The sequence below is a fragment of the Paroedura picta genome, chromosome 15, assembly GCF_049243985.1.
Source record: "Paroedura picta isolate Pp20150507F chromosome 15, Ppicta_v3.0, whole genome shotgun sequence".
NCBI lineage: Eukaryota > Metazoa > Chordata > Lepidosauria > Squamata > Gekkonidae > Paroedura > Paroedura picta.
Window position 1 is genome coordinate 15,759,224 of NC_135383.1, and position 21,380 is coordinate 15,780,603.

General features: G+C 49.7%; 1 protein-coding gene across 3 annotated transcripts in view; it reads right to left on the reverse strand.

Moving 5' to 3' along the window:
- MYO1C (myosin IC) overlaps positions 1-21,380 on the reverse strand; it is a 56,408-nt gene that overhangs the window by 13,363 nt on the left and 21,665 nt on the right. The window contains exons 1-12 of one of the 3 annotated variants that reach the window (XM_077312492.1): positions 19,211-19,489; positions 11,060-11,215; positions 9,891-10,006; positions 7,159-7,357; positions 5,641-5,721; positions 5,021-5,200; positions 2,963-3,061; positions 2,708-2,821; positions 1,976-2,047; positions 885-1,004; positions 630-715; positions 142-247 (exon numbers count right to left, since the gene is read on the reverse strand). In XM_077312492.1, the coding sequence (XP_077168607.1) occupies positions 142-247; positions 630-715; positions 885-1,004; positions 1,976-2,047; positions 2,708-2,821; positions 2,963-3,061; positions 5,021-5,200; positions 5,641-5,721; positions 7,159-7,357; positions 9,891-10,006; positions 11,060-11,215; positions 19,211-19,228 (1,347 nt within the window). In that variant the 5' untranslated portion in view covers positions 19,229-19,489. Of the gene's footprint in view, positions 1-141; positions 248-629; positions 716-884; positions 1,005-1,975; positions 2,048-2,707; positions 2,822-2,962; positions 3,062-5,020; positions 5,201-5,640; positions 5,722-7,158; positions 7,358-9,890; positions 10,007-11,059; positions 11,216-17,208; positions 17,230-19,210; positions 19,490-21,380 lie in introns of those variants that run through there. The other 2 variants (XM_077312494.1, XM_077312493.1) reach the window with 2 other exon arrangements.

The window sequence follows — 21,380 nt, forward strand, 5'->3', positions numbered from 1 at the left end:
ACAAAGAACAGCGCTGGACATCTCCATGACTGTGGAGAAAGGGACACAGCCAGGATGCGCCTCAAATGGCAAGCCAGCCTCTGCTGCCACCAGAGCAGGAAATGTAAGCATGCCTCATGCTGTTGAGGGACCGGTTCTTACCGCAATGCCCTCGGCCTCGTACTCCTCTTGCTCAGACTTCAACGTGAGCTCGATGAAGAGCTGCTGCAGCTTCTCATTGCAATAGTTGATGCAGAACTGCTCAAAGCTGCAAAAAAGCAAGACAGTCATTCCACTAAGGTAATGGCAACCTTCCCTCAGAGAAAGAGAAAGAGTGTGTGTAGTTTAGCTCTTCTCAGAATCCTCCCCAGGGGGCCCCTCAGCTGCAGCATCAAGGAAGTCACATTCATCTTTCCATGTGCAGCTCCTTGGCCATGCTCTCCAGTAAGCCTGTGGTGCTTACTGTGTTGCCATTCATGCAGGCACACGAAAGGTGACTTCTGGCAGTCCCTAATCCCCCAAAAGCTCTCCAACCTCCTCTTATGCCTGGTGCTCTTCTGCAAAGGGTCTAAAACCAATGCATGACTCTCTTCCCTCTCAGCACGCAAGGAAGAGGGCAGAGCAGCACTCGAGGGTGCTGGGAAACTCACCTGTTGTGTTGGAATACTTCAAAGCCATAGATGTCCAGCAGCCCAAGGACAGTGGAGCTTCTTCTCCAGCCTGGATTCTCCATCTCCTGCCAAAAGGGATCAGAGATGACCAGAGAGGCAGGGACCGCTCTCCACCCCTCTGAAAGCCACCCTTCGGTAATGTTCCAGAGTCTTTGGTCTACTCTGGGACTCACCACCTGGGGAGCAGGCCACCAGGAAGTCGCACGGTCCCGCTGCCCATTCTGGCGAGCTCACCTTGTACGCAAGTGATTTGTTAATCTTGTTCACGAGCCAGGAGAACGTGCGCCCGTACACCGCCTTGGCAAGAGCGTCTCGGGCATACGCTGCCTGCTCCAGGTTGAGGGGGCTGATCAGCTGCAGAGAAGCGGATAACAAGCCCATCACTGCCAGCAGCCATAGCTGTGCCCACTTTTAGTTATTTATTGTATGCATTCATTTATTTTATTATTCTGTATGTTTTAATTAGGATGTACCCGCACTGAGTACAAAGAGAAAAGGCTGGTAATAAATACTATTCTTATCACTATTATAATAATTAATAATGATAGCTTTTCCGCCAGGCATACAGTTGAGGGCAGGGTGGAATCCCAGTGTTGCCATCAGAGGACCCCCCCCCCCCTTCTTTGATGCCTATTAGATCTGGCTCCTCACTCCCAATGGAAGAAAACTTGACCCTCCAGTTAAACGGGGGGGGGGGGGGGGAGACTGGATAGAGTCTTTCCATCTTGTATTGTTGTAAGGGGTGTTTTAATGGGGTTTTATTGTTTTAAATTGTGTGAACCGCCGCAAGACCATTGGATGAGTGGCGGTATATAAATAAGAAAATAAATCATAATAATAAGTTTAAAATACCAAAGGACACAGAAATGCAATCTATCCAGGGAAACTTGCTTTGGTCATTGTCCAGCACCAGAAACAAACATGCAGCTGCCTTAAAATGAATCAGACTGTTGGTCCATCAGATTGGCAGTGACTCCCCATGGTCTCAGGCAGATGTCTTTCACAGCACCTACTACCTGGTTGATTTTAAGCTGGAGATGCAGGGGATTGAACCGGGGACCTTCTGCGTGCCAAGAAGATATTCTGCCACTGAGCCACAGTCCTTCCCTTAAAGGAACAGTTGAATACAGGAAGGTGTCTTATGCTGAATTGTACCACCAAGAAAGATCTTGTCTACTCAGATTGGCAAAGGGCCTCCAGGGTTACAGGCAGAGGCCTTTTATGCCCTTTCAACTGCAAGTGTTGGAGATTGCACTGGGGACCTTCTGCACGCCAAGCAGACGTTCTCCCGCAGAAGAAGCTGTGCAGCCCGATAGTTCTCTCACCTCTTCCCCCTTTGCAATGATCTTCTTGTGGGTCAGAGCTTCCCGGAGCAGAGCGGCTTCAACGCCCAAGAGCTACAAGCAGGAAAAAAAACCCAGTTACCATCAGCTGCACCATAAAACAGCTGCACCATAAAGCAGCCGCGTCAGTCTGTCTGGAGCAGCAGAAAAGAGCTGGAGTCCAGGAGCATTAAGACTCACAAGATTTGTGGCAGAGGAGGAGTTCTTGTGAGTTGTGTCTGGCGGTACGCCTGCCCTCGATCAGGTCCAGGACCCTTTTGGTCCTGGCCCTGACCTGGTGGAATGAGCTCCCAGAAGAGCTGAGGGCCCTGACAGAGCTATCTGGGTTCTGCAGGGCCTGCAAGATGGAGCTCTTCCACCAGGCATTTGGTTGGGGCTGGGGCAGTAAGATCTGGCCCCTCCCCCCACAGCCCTGCAGCCCCCTAGGCCAGACGTCACCTGTGAATATCCTCCAGGGCAACGGGGGCTGCCATGGGAGGGTTGAGGAGATGGCACGGGGGATGTCATAGATTGATGATCGGCCACCACCAATATCAGTTTTATACTGGGGTTTTATTGGGTTTTAACGTTTTATGTAAACCGCCATGAGCCGGCCGGGCTGAGAGTGTCAATCATCAAATACAATAATAAAGAACTGAATTAAACAAATAAGAAGGAATCATCAAGGGATCTGAGGATCCCAACTGCTCGCCCCACAATCTCCCCCATACTCACCCTGGCCAGGTATTTGATCTGGTTTTCCGTGGTCACTTGAGCGTTGCTCTGTTCGTCGGCTGAAAACTGCACGTTTCCCAAATGCAGCACGCTGGCGATGATGCTCAGCAGATTCTGCAGGAGAAGAGCAGCAAGGCGGAGACTAAGAACCAGCTCCCCCTCCCCCTCCACACGAAGGGAGAGGGTGGGGATGCAAGTCCCCCTCCCTCCTCCCAGGGAAGAGTCCCTCGGAGGGAAGACAGGGGTACCGCTCACCTCCACCTCGCTCTCATTGAAGTTAATGACCGACAGGGCCTTGCGCACCACTCTCCAGTCGTTCTTATCGTTGATGGAGCTGACTTTTGCACACTGGCCCTGGAAATGAAAGTGGGAAAAAAGGTGAGGGGACCCCACGGATGAGAAGCAGCATTCCAGCAGCCGTTCTGCCAAGACACTCTCTTGCCTAAAGGAAGAGACCTGTCTTCCCAGCCGATGCACTCAGAACAACAGGAGCACAAAGGTGGATGAGTCTTAATGGGCATGACACGCCATGCCATCCTTCATGTTCAGGGCAATACACACCTCTGGCCAAAACAGCAACGCCCCACACTAAGAACCTGCAGACACTGAGGGCGTTTTATGCCCAAGAGTTGCCCAGCACACCACAAGACTGCCACACCATGCCAGAGTGCCATTAAAAGGCGTGTCAAGAGAAGGCAGAATTAAACCTACAGCCGACCCCGAAACCAAAAAACAAAACAAACACAAAATAGGAATCAAGAACAGACCTACTGTTCAGAAACCACTAAAATCAGAGTCCAGTAGCACCTTTAAGATTTATTCAAGGCATGAGCTTTCAAGAGCAAGTACTCTTCCTCAGACCCAGACTTGCACTCGAAAGCTCACGCCTTGAATAAATCTTTGTTGGTCTTAAAGGTGCCACTGGACTCTGATTTTATTGTGCCACTTCAGACCAACACGGCTACCCATTTGAATCTATGTTTAGAAACCAGTAAGATTCCAAGCAAATAAATAACCTAAATGTGGGGAAAGTTCCAAAGTAATTGTGACAGGTGAATTATCTCTCTTGTCTGTCGTAGAACAAGAGATCAGACCCTGCTGGGTATTGCTGTCCTCATCAGTGCTCACTGTTCAACCCTCAAGGGCCAAATATGCAGAGGCTATGAGTCCAGGGGCACCTGTAAGAACAGCAAAGTTTTATTCTGGGTATGAGCTTTGGCACACTGAAGCTTGTGCCCAGAACGAAACTTTGTTGGCCTTAAAGAAGCCCCTGGACTCAAACTTTGTTCTTCTGTTCCAGGCCGACACAACTACCCCCCTGAGTGTACAAGCCACATAAAGGGATCTTATCCATACAGCAAAAATACAGTAAGTGCTATAACATTCAGTAGGTACCCACTAAGTATTAATGCCAGGACTCTGGAGCATTGTACCATTTTGAAGCCCCACCTCCAGACTTCAGGGAATTTTTCCAACCCAGGGGTAGCCAACCTCCAGGTGGGGCCTGGAGAGCTCCTGGAATTCCAGCTCATCTCCAAAGTATAAAGATCAGCTCCCCAAGTGGAAATGGCTGCTTTGGAGGATGGACGGGGTGTTGTGTCGAAGAAACATGTAAGGCCCCCCATACAGGTGATTGTGGAGATAAAACACTTGAGGACGCAACAGCATCCATTTTCATCTCCACAACAACCTTGTGCGGTAGGCCTCAAGCATTCAGAGAGTTGTGAAGAAGAGACATGCATGGCTTGACTGCCTCTTCCCTTCAGCAGCGAGGCTGGCCTCAGCAGTATTTTAAGTGAGGAGGAGCTTTTCTGTGGCCTTAGACAGAATGGGAAAGCTTTCCCCACCTCTCAAAAGGGATGCACACCCATGCCCACAGAATCCCCTGCATTGCTCTTGGAAATACCTCCCTCCACTCAGGGGCTGTTAAAGGCTCCCTTCAGAGTAGGCCTGAAGGGAGGTGGGGGTGCGGAATCTCGAGCAAGAGCAGCAATTGGCCCTGGGAGAGGGGAGATTCCACCAATGGGAGTCTTTGGAACCTTCCGTATATTGTCAGAAGTATGAATCACATGTTATGTATAAGATTGTTAACAATTACACCAAAAACATTTGATCTCTTGTCTTATGGAGTGTTTCAGATGACACAACAATGGAATATTTTCTGCAAATTCATTCAAGGATATTTATTTGGTTTGGAGCTTCTTGGTTTCTAAGGAGTTTCTAAATCTTCCTTCCCAAATATTTTCTTCAAAGGTTTCTGCTTGCTTTTTTTTTTTTTATGCCAGGGTGCCTCTGCCAGTCAAGCTCCCATACCTTCACTAGGAAATGATACTGATGGGGGTTCTTCTCAAGCCCCAGCCGCCTGAGCAGCTCTTCCTCGCCTCCCTCCAGCAGTTGGTAGAATATATGGAAATTCCTCTCTCCGTGATTCTGGTGCACAACCCGGGACTTCTCCAGAAGGTAGTTCAGGATGTGGCCCCCGATAGGAGCTCCCTAAGCCAAACAAAGAAGCCAACATTGTGGATGAGAAGAGGCAGAAATGAGTGCAAGGATAAGCAGGGCAGAAAAGGGGTCACAGCAAAGACCTGATTGGCCACAGCGTTTGCCAGGTGATGGAGAAAGGGAGACGATGTGGTTTGGAATGGCCAGATTCGCTTTGGACTCACCAGGGAACGTCCCTGCAGCCTGGCTTAAACTCTGTGACAGAGTGCCTTACCAATGAAGACTGCAACTCTTAACAATTTGTCCACATGAATAACAGAAAAGAGCAGTTACCCAATTACCCAAAGCCAGTTCTCTCTCTCTCTCTCTCTCTCTCTCTCTCTCTCTCTCTCTCTCTCTCTCAGCTGCACTAGAATAGCATTTTACTTCTTCACAGCCCCAAACTCCTAACAGAGAATTCCCCCAAATGGAAGCAGTTTCCAAGCACACACCTTGTAGTCGAACTGGACGTCCATGTATTTCCCAAAGCGGCTGGAATTGTCATTGCGCAGGGTTTTGGCATTTCCAAACGCCTGATGAGAAAGAGAAAGATGAGAAAGAGAAAGATGAGAAAGCCGTCAGCCTCTGCTTACGGAGGAAGGCAGCTTGCCCGGCCACTCCCAAACTGGCTCCCTCCCAAGACACAGCTGGCCAGTGACTGCTGATTGCAGAGGGCCGTTAGCAGCTACAGATGCCACCAGGCTCCCCCACTTCCCAAGAGATGATCAGGAGAGATGCGGGGTGGGGCAGGCAGGAGCGTAACTGGGCTGGGGATGGGCCATGACCATAGAACCATAGATTTGGAAGGGGTCATATGATGCAGGCTTTCTCAACCAGAGTTTCATAAAACCCTGGGACTTCTTGATGGCCCTGGAAGGGTTTCCCAAATGGGTGGGCGTGAATTAAGTTTGAATATATTTTTAGAATTAAACATTTATCGGGTGATACAACCATATATGGTCATGTCGACCCACTCACCCCCTCCAAAAACAGCCAGTGATGGGCCTGGAGGTGGTGGGAAGGGGAGGGGCCGCGGGTGGGCGTGTTCACAGCTCTGCTTCCCAGCCATATTCTGCAAAATCGCATGACTTCTGGGATTTCTCAAAGCCAGAAGGATACCTCAGTAGTTTCTTAACAGTAAGAAATTTGAGAAAGGCTGGCCTCGAGCACCAAGTGTTTGTCCAGCCGCTGCGTGAAGGCCACCAGATCTGTTCGTCATTAGATGCAGGCCAAAGTTTGTCACCTGAGTAGCTTTGTTTTTGACAATCACTGCTTAATCGGTCCCCATGCGTGGACTATTTGCTGGGGTCAGATTGGCTGGTAACCACAGACACTCCAAGCACTCCATTTCAGTAGAGTGTAGCTCAGAGGTCCCAAACATTTTGAGCCAGCAGGCTCATTTGGAAATTGGACAAAGGGCAGTAGGCATCAGCACCAAACAGCCACCCCCAGGAGACAGTGAGGGCCATAACATGCCAGGGATTGAGCTTATGCATAACTATTAGTGACTCTCTGACATTACGAGCTGAATCCCTGCTTAACAGGGTGCTTTTTGAATGAACACAGTCTTAAAAATGTCCTGCCTACCCACACAATTGACCTTTGGTCATTCAATGAAGATCCCTTTGCTTTGGGGGCACGGGTCTCCTAAGCAAGATTTTTAAAAATCTGATCAGCCAATCAGCTCCCCAGTGAACAACACAAAACCTCATCTGCCCCCACCCATTTTTCGAAAAATACTTTGTGGGCACCACATCGGAGATCCTTGGTATAGATTACCAAACTGAATGCAGAGTCGTCTCTTTGTCCTTCACAGAATGTGGACCAAATCACACTCCATCTGCCCCTGCTCTCATCAAGAGACATATGGAGGCATGGCCTGATCTCTCCTGGTCTGGACAATGCCCTTCCACAGCCCAGTGCATTGTATATAAGCTTTTTTTGCTTAAGAAGCACAAACAGTAGGTTACCTCAAGGACCGGATTGCACTGCAGGAGCCTGTCTTTCACAGTTTCCACCTGGTCACTGGCTGGGCAGGTCACAGCATAGTACTGCAGGATCTTCTTGGTGGCCTCAGTCTTGCCGGCTCCACTCTCCCCAGATATCAGGATGCACTGGTCCTTCCTCTCCGTGCGCAGAGCTCGGTAAGCGTTGTCAGCAATGGCGTAGCTAAGGAGCAAGGGCAACAGGAGTCACACAGCAGCACCACCAGATAGCCCCCGCCCCCAATCAGAATCAGGCCTGCTTCAAGATCAAACATAAGGCTGAGCCAAGAGGTTTGCCGTTTTGAAGAAGAAGAAGAGTTGGTTCTTATATGCCGCTTTTCCCTACCCGAAGGAGGCTCAAAGCGGCTTACATTCGCCTTCCCATTCCTCTCCCCACAACAGACACCCTGTGAGGTGGGTGAGGCTGAGAGAGCCCTGATATCACTGCTCGGTCAGAACAGTTTTATCAGTGCCGTGGCGAGCCCAAGGTCACCCAGCTGGTTGCATGTGGGGGAGTGCAGAATCGAACCCGGCATGCCAGATTAGAAGACCGCACTCCTAACCACTACACCAAACTGGCTCATCCTTAGGAGATCATGGTTCAGTGACCCGATCATGCATTTAAAAATGAGTCATCCCCACAGCTCTAGATTTCAGAGGTGCAAAATCCCTCCCTGGGGGACGTTTGACAGAGTCTTGAATGCCAGATATACAGGGGCTGGATCTCCCCATCGCATTCTCAAAGTAGAAAAACAAAAAGCTAAATACAGGGCCGAAACTTTGTACGTCCACTCTTAAGCTGGTCATCTTTTCTTTGAGAAAGGGGGACCGGGATGGAGAATAAAATTTGGTAATGGCACGGCTTTAGAAGACCCGATATTTGACCCCTTGTACATGTTTATTTCAACGCGAAACAAAACCCACAACTCATCGGCTACAGTAAAAAAAAAAAATAATTTTATGATCAAGGCTCAACAATGTAGTCTTTTTAAATGGGAGCTGGGAAAGGTTGACCCAGCTATGCAAACAAATCTTCGGGTCTGGTCTCTTAGCAACATGGGAAATATTAGGCTGGGGGAAGAGGGAAAATCCCCTCCCTTTCTCGCTCCCTCCCACACTCGCAACTTCCCTGCCATTTGTTTTGTGCAAACACAGAACCAAGACATCTAAGTCCAAAATAACCCAGCAGAAACGCTTCTCTGCCTAGGGCAAAGCTCAATCCCTCTTTCACAGAATGCTCCTTACAGGTTCTTCCCTTCCGCCATGTTTACCAAAGCCTGCCTGTTTCAGAGTCATGGCTGCATCTGAAAATCCAAGGCAAAACACCTGCTTTGCCTGCAGAAGAAGAGAAGCGCTGATTATTTTGTACCCCACTTTTTACTACCTCAAGGAGTCTCAAAGCAGCTTACAATCACCTACCTTTCCTCTCCCCACAACAGACACCCTGTGAGGTAGGCAAGTCTGAGAGAGCTCTGAGAGAACTGTGACTAGCCCAAGCTGGCTGCATAGGGAGGAGGAGTGAGGCGTCAAACCTGGTTCTGCCGCCACTCTGAACCATTACCCCAAGCTGGCTCTTAGAAGGAGCCAGGTTCAAGCATCTCCAGTTAAAGAACGGATAAGAAACTAGATCACATGTAAAACTCTGAAGAGGGGCTATCAGCCAGGATCGGGGTGGGAAGTGCTGCCAGGTCACAGCTTATTCGTGGTGGTTCCAAGAGTTTGCCAGACAGGTCATTTGCCATTGGCTGGTTGCCACGAGGAGGCTGTACTAATCCGAGGACTAACCAGTCCTGACCCTGGATAGCTTCCAAGATCTGATGAGTTCACTCTACCCTGGGCCTTCCAGATAAGGGCACCAGTTAGAGAAGATAAGCCATCCATCTGGCTCAGTATAATGCAGCTTCAGATGCTCATCTAAACATGCAGCCTTCCCAGACCTCCCAGAGATGAGCAGGTTCCCAGTTTTGCCTTTTGAGGGAGTTTCTTCACTCTGGACTAGGTACAACATCACAGTTCAAAAGGGATCTTCCAGGGATCGTGACTCATAGGAGGGGTAGGAGAGAGAACGCTCAGCTCGTGGCCAGGGTGCGCTGCCTTTCCCCCACCCTCTACACGGAGGCACCCAAGCCTGGATTTTGGCGTTTTCAGACCTATGCTGCACTGAGCAAATGGTGCCACCATGGGGAGGCAACTGGCTGTGCCATGAAGGCTGGGAAGGGTGATATGGCTCATGACGCTGCTTTATAATGAGTCAGATGGTTGGCTTATCAAGGTCTGGTCTGACTGGAAGAGCCAGGCTAAACTGATCTCATCAGATCTTGGAAACTATACAGGATCAGTCTCCTGATGCCTACTCTCTCTCTCTCACCAAGGGCCAGCTTGCTATAGTGGTTAGGAGTGCTGACTTTTAATCTGGCGAGCCAGGCTTGATTTCCCGTTCCCCCACATGCAGCCAGCTGGGCTACCTTGGGCTCGCCACAGCCCTGGTAGAGCTGTTCTGACCGAGCAGTGATATCAGGGCTCTCTCAGCACCACCTCCCTCACAGGGTGTCTGTTTTGGGGAGAGGAAAGGGAAGGCGAATGGAAGCCGCTTTGAGACTCCTTCGGGTAGAGAAAAGCGGCATATAAGAACCAACTCTTCTTCTTCTCTCTCTCTCTCTCTCTCTCTCACACACACACACACACGCACCTACCCACACGTACACAGAGCTACTCACAGATGAGGGGAGACTTCATAGAAGCTGACGCCCCGGTAGCGATCCATGTGCTGCTTGCTGTAGATTTCCAGATCCTTGTATGGATTCACCGAAACCAAGACAGAGCCAATGTAGGTCTGAGGAGGGAGAAGAGTCACAGTAAAAATATACAGCTGGAGGGTATCTCAAGGGTCATCTGGTCCAGTCCTCTGCACACTGTAGAACAGGGGTAGTCAAACTGCGGCCCTCCAGATGTCCATGGACTACAATTCCCATGAGCCCCTGCCAGCAGTCGCTGGCAGGGGCTCATGGGAATTGTCGTCCATGGACATCTGGAGGGCCGCAGTTTGACTACCCCTGCTGTAGAACATTCACTCCCCAATTGGGCATGGAGGAAAGTTCCTTCCTGTCCCCAAAGTGGTAATCGGCATTACCCTGGGCAGATAAGGGTCACAGCAGAAGCTCATCCCTTCCCACCCTCCCTCTCACAATCTGACTAAATTCATAGTGAGTCACAGCACCAGCATTGCTGTCAGATGGCCATCTAGCCTCTGCTCAAAAACCTCCAAAGAAGGAGAGCCCACCATTTCCTGAGGAAGCCTGCCCATCCATAGAGAGCCATGTGCATTTGGTCAACTTTAAGGGTTCTAAGCATCAGAATATTCTTAATTTTGGCTCTCTGCTTTGAAGCCCTATAGGGCACAGTCATAGAGATGTCCATGTTTTTAAAAAGCTGTTTTCAGCTCATAAGGTGCCTGAAGTGGGGGGGGGGGGGAACCTATGAGAAACCAGCTGGCATTTTTAAAGGATTGGGATATCCTTGAACCCTTTCCCCAAAAAGGGATGCTGCCGAACCTGACCTCCTGCAGGCCTTTCACCTGGAATCCTAACAGGGCATTGCTGGCCCCTGCTTTCTATATGGCACAGAAGGGAGGGCTACACAAGGGCACTGGCTGGAAGAAACCAAATAAAGAGGGGGATGCATCATCTGTGGATGAGGATTTGCCAGACGCTGGCATTCATAACCCTCTGGCTCTGGAGGGAGGGGGGAGAGGTGCTCCCAACAACCAGAGAAATGGTATCATGAGAAATCAAATGCTGGGAGTCAGGATTGGCCCCAGAGGAAATCCCACTGCTGGCTGAGGGTGGAGAATTACTAGCCCCCCCCCTCCCCCCGGCTCTGTACTCACATAGATCAGGTTTTCCTTGAATCGTTTCCGCAGGTTTTCAATAAAAGCCGCTTCGCTGGTGAAGTTTTCGAGCAGGACAAAGTCCTGCACTCCCACCCGGTCCCGGGCTGTCAGAGCGTTCTCCATGGCTAGCTGCACTCCACCACTGCCAACAGCCTGCAAGCAAACACGCAAAAAAAAATTGTAAGGTTTGGGCAAAAGAAGCCATCGAGACCGAGAAGACAAAGAAAAATCACAGGAGGAGAAATCCATTAAGTCAATGCCGCCTAGCCAAGGGCAGCTTGAGTAACTGCTGCAACAACAAAGCGAAATCCAGCTTTTCCAAGGGCCCCCCATTTGGGGCAATTTGCCTTCTTCCTGGCACCAATACTGGAGGCAGGCTGCATTGGCTCTCACACGCCACACACATCCATGAATTGCTGCTATCAACAACCTGCACCGGGGAGCACCATGAAGAACATGAAATTCTCCTGCCATTTGCCACTCTCTCTGTGCTCCCTGATTGCACCGGCCTGCCCTGTCCTGGTCAACTAGTAATCAGACAGTGGAAGGCAGAGTGGTGCCCATAATTCCCATGGCAGTGTAATACTCCAGCACAGCTTGGGCAGCATGGAAGGACCTGGCAACAGGGGATCTCCTGCAAGTTCTGTAGGGATGCCTCTCCATCCACATTACTGGGGGCAGCCGTCCGTCTCCGCGTGGAGGGAAGCCAGGTGTTTGTTTCTGGCTCTTTGCTAACTGCCACCCGGTCCAGGTGTGGCTGCTGCTTCTTCCTCCGCTCACCTCCTTTTCTGCATGTTGGGGCAGATGGTACCCAACGGGGATCAGGGACCTCTTCTGCTGAATCTGCGTCCACAGGCCTTCCACTTTCATGTTTTGCATTATGAGAAAACTGCGTGAGGTAGTGTCGCCAACTCTCCGCTGGCCGCACTGAGGTGTGAGAAATACACCTGCCTCACTAGAAGTGCCTGGAGCCCCTTGGAGAAAACCTTACCACTGAGAACATCTCCTCCCCTTCGCCATTCCCATGAGAAGGGAAAGAGCTTGCAGAGCTGCACCTGCCTCTCCCAGGGATGTTTTTCATCTCCTTTTTGGCTACTTTCCCTCCACAGACAGTGGAGCGCAAGTTTGACTTCCCCGACCAATGAGCTCTCATACTTGGGTCGCATTGTGAGAAGACAAGACACACTGGAAAAGGCAATAGTGTTAGGAAAAGTTGAAGGCAGCAGGGAAAGAGGAAGGCCCAACGGGAGATGGAATGACTCAATCAAGGAAGCCGTTTGGAAGACCTGGGAAGACCTGGGCACGGCTGCCGATGACAGGCCTTTCTGGAGGTAGTTTCAGAGGTCATTCACAGTCGACAGAGGTTGATGCCCCACACAGCCCTGAGGTGGCAGGATTATCGTCAGGTCACAATGCAAATAGGATGAGCTTAATCTGAATTCAGGCTGCAGGAGAAGAAGGGTGCTTTCAGTCTAGGAGCTTAATCTGAATTCAGGCTGCAGGAGAAGAAGGGTGCTTTCAGTCTAGGAGCTTAATCTGAATTCAGGCTGCAGGAGAAGAAGGGTGCTTTCAGTCTAGGAGCTTAATCTGAATTCAGGCTGCAGGAGAAGAAGGGTGCTTTCAGTCTAGGTGCTTAATCTGAATTCAGGCTGCAGGAGAAGAAGGGTGCTTTCAGTCTAGGTGCTTAATCTGAATTCAGGCTGCAGGAGAAGAAGGGTGCTATCAGTCTAGGTGCTTAATCTGAATTCAGGCTGCAGGAGAAGAAGGGTGCTTTCAGTCTAGGAGCTTAATCTGAATTCAGGCTGCAGGAGAAGAAGGGTGCTTTCAGTCTAGGAGCTTAATCTGAATTCAGGCTGCAGGAGAAGAAGGGTGCTTTCAGTCTAGGAGTCACTTCTGAACTGGAAATCAGCTGTCGTGAAAGAGAGGAGCTTCCCCTTCTAGCTAGAGGGGAAGGGTGGGCTCCGATGCACAAAGGACCCAGTATGGGCTACACACATTCCCCCAGCAGTCCCAATCAGACCACCAACAGGGATGGACGCAGGCTTACTAACAGCAACAGCAACCCATGACTTTGCCTCCGGGACATCCCAAGGCTGAGAACCAGTCAGGAGGGACTCTTGAGGCAGCTGGACCGCAGCCAGAGCAAAATGCCTGGGGCTCCGCAGAAGGCAGCAGCCAAACTGAAGAAGACGACAAGCTAGTTTTTTATACTCTGCTTTTCCCTACCCAAAGGAGTCCCAAAGCAGCTTGCATTCTCTTCCAGCAGATGCCCTGGGAAGTAAGTGGGGCTGAGAGAGCCCTGAGAGAACTGCTCTGCAAGAACAGCTCCAAGTGCACTGTGACTAGTCCAAGGTCCTCCAGCTGACTGCATGTGAAGGAGTGGGGAATAAAACCCAGTTCTCCAAACTGGAGGCTGCTGCTTTTTTAATCACAACAAAATCTCGGAAGGGATCCATCTGACTATACCACCCCACACTCTTTCCAAGCAAAGTCCTCGCACAGGATTCCGCATTTCCCCGACACCCACACGTCAGCCTGCTGCTTAAGGGAGGGGGGTGAAGTTTTACAGCAGCTTCTAGTGCAATCCTGACTTGAGACCACTTTCAGACTGGGCCTCCTTTTTGGGGGAGCAGCTAAAATCTGGGCTCGCCAGCAGCATGTCTCGGCCCCTCTTCAGCCACGTTTCCTTCCAGAAGCCAGCTGTGGGAAAGGTGATGCATCTCCAAAGGGGCTCCTAAGTTCTAGGTCAGGGGTAGTCAAACTGCGGCCCTCCAGATATCCGTGGACTACAATTCCCAGGAACCCCCTGCCAGCTGGCAGGGGCTCCTGGGAATTGTAGTCCATGGACATCTGGAGGGCCGCAGTTTGACTACCCCTGTTCTAGGTATTTATGTTTCATTTCAGTATATTTTTCACTGCTAAGTTTCTCCATTTGCTTGCTTATGTGTATTATTTATTTATTCTTATTTATTAATTGCGTTATTTCTAGGCTGCCTTTCTCACAGGGGCTCACGGAGTGAGCTCAATCGCAAAACGACGGGCATTCGGTAACCAATGGAGTAGGATTTTAAAAGTCTGGAACCGCCAGAAAGAACTGAGGCACAGCACAGGTATCCACATGATGTATTCAGCGGCCCAGAAATTACAAAAATAGGATCCTGTCTACGATAAGCTATAAGTAGAACAGCGGGACTGGAGGCAGTTGGGTTATAGATTTTAATTAAGACACCGTTATTGTTATTTTTATTGTATACATATACGTTGCTGTACAGGGGTTTATGCAGATTTTATAGTGTGATTTTAAGGCTTGTTCTGTGAACCGCCACAAGATGACCTGTTGTGGGGGGCGGTGGGTGGATGGACGGACAGACCGATGGACAGAACGGCCATAGTCCCTAAGCATTTATCCAAGCAAGTTTGTTAAACCATTTTGTACCAGCTTGGTGAGAGCCAGCTTGGTGCAGTGGATAAGAGCGGTCGCTTCTAATCTGGAGAGCTGGGTTTGATTCCCTGCTCCTCCACATGCAGCCAGATGAGGGACCTTGGGCTAGTCACAGTCCTGATAGATCTGTTCTCACAAAGCAGTTTCTCTCAAAGCTCTTAGCCTCACTTACCCTACAGGGTGTCTGTTGTGGGGAGAGGAAGAGAAGGCGATTGTCACCTGTTTTCAGACTCCTTCAGGTAGTGAAAGGCTGGGTATGAAAACCAACTCTTCTTCTACCATGCAACCTTATTACCAGTGCAGGAAAGCTCTCTTAAAAAGTGCAGCGTTGTATACTTTGCAGAAAGCCAGGAGATGTGTAAGTAGGGGGAAAAAACCCTTCCCCGTCCCTCATTTGTTCTTTGATTCTAAGAGACTCTCTGGATCATTTTCCTTCATGAGCCTGCTGTTCAAGTAAGCTTATCCTATCTACCGAAGGAGAAAGGGGGGAGGATTGGCCACTCCCAACACACAAGCACACAGACTACAACTAAGAAGAGAACTATAGGCTGCTTTAGAACAGACTTTTCATATAACACAACGGGGTTGTTGAACAAACCACTAAAGGGCATGATTGGCTGTTGGAAGTCTAGCAACCCATCTAAGACCTCCTGTGTGCATATTGAGCAGCATCCACAAGACTGTCTCCTAGGGAGAAGAAAGCATAACTCTCATACGCACTGGCTCGCATTCCACAAAGGCAGCACCAGCTGCTAGACCATGCCCCCTTTTAGCACATCTGGCTTCGGCCAAGGTTAAGGCTGGGCAGCCCACAGGGAGTGGGATCACTGAGAAGCATCAACAAATAATCACAAACAATGCAGATGGCTTTTGGAGCATGTTGTGTTTCGTTGGAATGAACCCGATGGGAGCCCGGCTCCTTCCAAGGAAGCCTCCAAACACAACAAAAGAGAGCTGCTGGATCCAACCCTTACGGCTCTATCTTTGTGCGAGTTTGAACTCAAGGCAGGGCATAAGGCAGGACATCAACTTTCTAATAAATACTTTATATTTAATTGACAAAAAATAATTAAGTGCCCTCAAGTCGCAACTGATTTAATGACAATCCCTCGTGGGGTTTTCAAGGCAAGAGTTGAGCAGGGATGGATTGCCATTGCCTGCCTCTGCGTAGCAACCCTCCTCTTCCTTGGTGGTCGCCCACCCAAGTACTAGTCATGGCTTAGCTTTCAGGTTCCGACAGGCTCAGAAAAGATGCAAAATTCTGAAGCAGCTCATCCTGAGTGCTTAGGATTACCCTTGTATTGGTGTATAATCTATTTATCATGTGGCAGAGTTACACACAGCAAACATAGTAATAATATAACATTGGGCAATTCCAGTGTGAGTGAACTCCAAAGGAGTTTAAAGGGACTGCAAGCTCTTTAAACACCCTTCAACTTCAGCCTTCCCTTGTATTTGTGTATAATTTATTTATCATACGGCAGTGTTACACACAGGAAACAAATTAATACTATAACAATGAACAATTCCAGTGTGAGTGAACTCCAAAGGAATTTAAAGGGATTGCAAACTCTTTAAACACCCTTCAACTTCACCCCTCCAACAGACCCAAAAATAGCCAAAAAACCAAAACAGTCCATAAATAGCCGAAAAACATCAAAATCTATAGCCAGCTGAAATAATACCCCCTAAATACCAATATTTTCAGGTATTTTTTCAGCTCAAATTAGCCAAATGCACAACCCTAATAGTACGCTATCAAATCTCCTTAACTAGTTAAAGACATCAGCACACTAAGTCACTGTACAACTGGCCACCAAATATATCTTGGCAAGAAGTTGCCAGTGGTAAAAAAAAAAAATCAGGAGAACTTTGTATAAACACTTGTATCCTGCTTATCAGGTAAAGCGCTTTAATGAACCACTGACTGTAGAACTGGTAAAGGTAAAGGTATCCCCTGTGTGAGCACCAAGTCATGTCTGACCCTTGGGGTGACGCCCTCTAGCATTTTCATGGCAGACTCAATACGGGCTGGTTTGCCAGTGCCTTCCCCAACTGGTATGTAACTGGTATGGTAGAACTGGTATGTTCCTATAAACCACAGTCTTTACAATGACTCCACCCAGTTCATACTAAATCTGATCAACCATACAACTCTCACACTGTAAATACAAGCATAAGTAACCATTCATAAGTGCTTCAATACCCAAAAAGGCTTAGGGTCAGCATACTTTCAGGACCACCTATTCCCATATGAACCTGCCTAACCTCTAGGGCCTTTTTCAAGGGACCTGTTTTGGGTGTCCCTGACATCTGAGGCTGGATGGGTGGCAACTGGGGAAAGGTCTTCTTGGTTGTGGAACTATGGGATTTCTGCCCCCCTTCTGCCAGTGAGTGAAAAGATTTCTGTTTCCTTTAGCATTACCTCAATGATACTGCCTCCTTGTTTATGTATTCTATATGCTGCTTTTTATTATGTTACGTACATCTGTATTTTAAAGGCTGGCGTTCATGTTTTTGATTGTTTGCCACTTTGGGGATCCTAATTTCAGCAGAAACGCTTCATAAACAATATTTTAGACAAATATATTAATGCGAGATCTCATCCAGTTTTTTTTTAGTTGCAATGTCTGCACCCATTTACACAACTTACCTCTATTTTGTCACCCCCCCACCCCCACCCATTCTCACTGCAATTTTTTACCTTTGATGAACTTCCTTGCTTGGACTTCTGGCTGCAACGGATGCCAGTTAGATCAGCTGGTAAGCCAATCTAGGACAGAGGTGAGGGGTGAGGGGCTAATTGGTTCCCGTCCCCCTTTGCCTTGCTTGTTGCTGCCAACGTGAATCTAAGCTGGTTGAGGCCCAACATTTCAGAGTGGCTGGCTCACTGCTTTCCAGGGACACAAGGCAGAATGATGCAGGATGATGGGTGCAAAGCTTTTTAACATCAAAAACATGAGAGCTCAAACTGGGCTTCCGGAATTCATGAAAGTACCCTTGAGAATGCTTCCTAGCTTGTTCAAACCTACTTCAGGTGCCCCTTCTAATGTGAAGTTTGTGGCAGTGAGAGATGGCAGCTCAGAAATTACATTCCGTACCTTATTTTATCACTTCTGTTGAATGCAACTCTAAATTCCTGGTGTGTTTATGCCTTCAAAAGCCTCAATGGAGGGCACTCTTGGGATGCTCTGAATTGGCTTCCCCCCTGCTGCTATTTCTACAAGGAGATCCCTCTCCCAACTGGCACAGTGAAATCATCTCCCAGTAGCAGGCACTCTAGCTTTTCCAGTCAAGTACCATGTCAAATTGAATACAGGACAGAGGCGCAGACGGCAGTCTTTAACAGTGGGTGCCTCGAACTTGACCACGAAAAGGAGAGACAATCAAACTCTTGGGTGTTCCCAGGTCAAAACAGAGAACAAATGGGAGACCCACACCCCCAGCATGGACCAGGTCAAGTAAGCAGAGGGAGGGAAGGAGGGAGGGAGGGAGGGAGGGAGGGAGGGAGGGAAGGAAGGAAGGAAGGAAGGAAGGAAGGAAGGAAGGAAGGAAGGAAGGAAGGAAGGAAGGAAGGAAGGAAGGAAGGAAGGAAGGAAGGAAGGAAGGAAGGAGCTGTGGCTCAGTGTAAGAGCCTCTGCTTGGCATGCGGAAAGCTGCAGGTTCAATCCCCAGTATCTCAAGTTAAAAGGAACAGGTGATGTACAAAACCTCTGTCTGGGACTCTGGAGAGCTGCTGCCATCCTGAGTATACAATACTGATGTTGATGGACCAAGGGCCTGATTCAATATAAGGCTATTTCATATGTAAAAGACCCAAAGCCAGGAAAACCACAGCGCCAAAAAAGGGCGCTGAAAAGGCGGCTTTCGCACATGTTGAATAACATACCACTCAGTTCAGCAGTCATTTGCAACTGGGTTTTCCTGTGGGACTGCTACTGAGAGTGCATCATCCCACTACTCACAGTGGGCTTTAGAGCTCGGCCTGCATCTGGGCTTCGCTGGGGCCACTGCTGGGGCCACTGCAGTCATCGTACAGCTGGGGCCACTGCAGCCATCTGTGCTAAGTTTTGGAATCCCAAGAGGTACAAGGGAGCCCCCTTTCAGCTGTGGTCCTGCACCAGTTCCCAGCAACCAGTTGGCATGCCACTGTGCCATTCTGGGGGGGCTACCAAGCTACACGCTGCTCTCCCTGTGCCAGCTGCCAACACCTTCCGCTCGATTCCCAGCCCCCTCGCTGCTCTCTTCTAGCCTTGGCTCCATGACGCCATGATCAATCCGCCATTGCTCACAAGACAGATCCCCAGCTTAGGCCAGGCCCACTTCACAGCACTCTTAACTGCAGAGCCCTGCAGGGAGGGAGGTGGGGAGGGAGGATGGCACCAGCAGCTACAGGGCTCTCTGAAGGGCTGCTCCAGCCTGGAAACCCGAATCTGCCCCCAAAGAAGGGAACGGGGCCTCCCAAAGGAAATTCCTGTCCCCGGCAGATTCGCTGCTCCCTCTGAGCGAAATGCCCAGCGAGACACGCAGCACTGAGCTACAGCCCTGCCCCTCCTCTGCCGCTCAGCCTCCAGTTCCCTTCCCCCCCCCAACTTTCCATTTTTCCAGCCTAGGCTGCAGATGTTTTGCTTCAGAGAGCCTCGGAGTTCCTTTCTTACCCCTCCACCCCCGCCGAGCTCTTGGGAAGGCGACGGAACATCCCTTACCGCAGCCCTGAACTTCATTGCGCCCCTCGCCAGGCCTTGCAGAGTGGCTGGAGACCTCTCCCGAGAGCAGGAAACTAGTTTCTTGCCACTGTTAAGTTGCCCCCGTATCCTCTCGTGGCACGTTCTGGGTCCTTGGGAATGACTCCCTCCATCCCAGCTGTGGGACGGCGTTTGACAGCCGAGAGGGGGAGAGGCAGCGGGCGACACACCAGGATCACAAGGGACGGGGAAGCAGCCGCTGCGCTCTGCCCACAGCCTGCCTGCTGCCGTGGATGCCTCTCTCCCCCCTGCAGCCACCGACGGAGAGCAAAGGAATCCGGGCGGCTGGAATGGCTGGGCACGGCCCAAAGCTCATAAAAACCACAGAAGGGAGGCGGCCCCCAGGCATCACGCATGGAAGAGCCCAGGCCGGAGACCAGCCAAGCCTCTCTCCTCGGATAGCCAGGCATCCTCTCCACCCCAATACAATGAGAGGCAGTGAAGAGCCACACCACTGACCAGGGGGTGGGGGGGGGGGGAAAGACCACTAACTGCTCTGGCTTAGCAAAACCTCCAGATAGTTTTAATTCAACAGGGACAGATTGTGAACGGCAGTATTAATGTATTTTGTGCCTTCGAGCCACTTCCGACTTACGGCGAGCCCATGAATGAATGAACAGCGGCTGCTCTAATGGGTTTGACTCCCCACTCCTCTGCAGGCAGCCAGCTGGGTTACCTTGGGGTAGTCACAGTTCTCTCTTAGAACAGAGCAGTTCTCTTAGCGCTCTCTCAGCCCCACCTACCTCACAGAAGGTCTGTTGTTGGTAAAGGTGTTTGTAAGCCATTTCGGGACTCCTTTGGGTAGTGAAAAGCAGAGTATTAAAAAAAACTGCTCCTCTTCTTCTGGATTTCACTTTTGTATGGCGAGGTGGGTTTGTTTTTATTGTTGCTTGTTATTTGAAGCCGTTTGTTTTAAAATACACTGTTGTGAGCAGCCTCCAGGGGTTCTCCCAGGGAAGCGGCATACAAATCTTCTAATGGAATGTGTGTGGAAAGTGCTGTCAAGTTGGTGTGGTGATTAACCACTACATCACACTTGCCCTATACCATCAGGCATTTGTTTCCCATTTTTCCCAGGAGTGGCTCCAAAGATCTGTTTTATTCTAACAGAAATCCTGAGGCCTCAGCTGTTTCAACGGTAACATTATTTTCCATCCACCCTGACCTGCACAATCTCATCAGATCTCAGAAGCTAAGCAGGGTTGGCCCTGGCTAGTACTTCAAGGGAGTGCAGGATGGCTATGCAGAGGCAGGCCTCACTAGAATCATAGAATCGTAGAATAACAGAGGTGGAAGGTACCTCATGGGTCATCTAGTCCAACCCCTGGCATTGTGCAGGACACTCACATCCCAATCGCTCATCTACTGTCACCTGCCACGCCCTTGAGCCTTCACAGAATCAGCCTCTCCATCAGATGGCTATCCAGCCTCTGTTTAAAAATTTCCAAAGATGCAGAACCCACCACCTCCCGAGGAAGCCTGTTCCACTGAGAAACCGCTCTAATTGTCAGGAAACGTCTCTTGCCTTCAAAAGTTTGCAAGGTTGCCGTAGGTAGGCTGCAACTTGAAAGCATTTTCCAGCTCAATCATATGTCCATCAAGCGCTTCTTAAAGTGATGTAAGCTACATTACTGGCCTTTGATGCACAGGTATGCCTCAGGAAGCTTCTGATTAGCTGCAATTCTCTGTAGAAAACACCTAATTTGGAATCCTTATAGATTCCTCAGTTATTATTATAAAGGGATCTGAACCTGGCTGCCTCAACACCAAGCCTACACAGGTGTGCTGCCTTCATCCCACTGGCCAATGACATGCCAGCTCTGGAGTATAAAACAGGAAAGCTAAGTAGCCTCATGATGGGGCAACTACTACAGGGGCGAGGGATTGCAGAGCTAAGAAGGAAAGGCAAGAGTGTTCCTCCAAGGCAAAATCAGTACCATGCGCCATGCTCTCAAAGGGACAAGGCTGATCCTGAAATACCCAATCACACTCTGGGGAGCAGGCCTTCGGCCACACCTTTCCTGCAAGGTGGCGAAAGGGTCTTTCCTGCAAGGTGAGCAAGGGAGGGAGCAGAAACAATTGGCAGAGATAACCACAAACCCAAAGCAGTTTCTCTTCCAGCAGTTTCTCA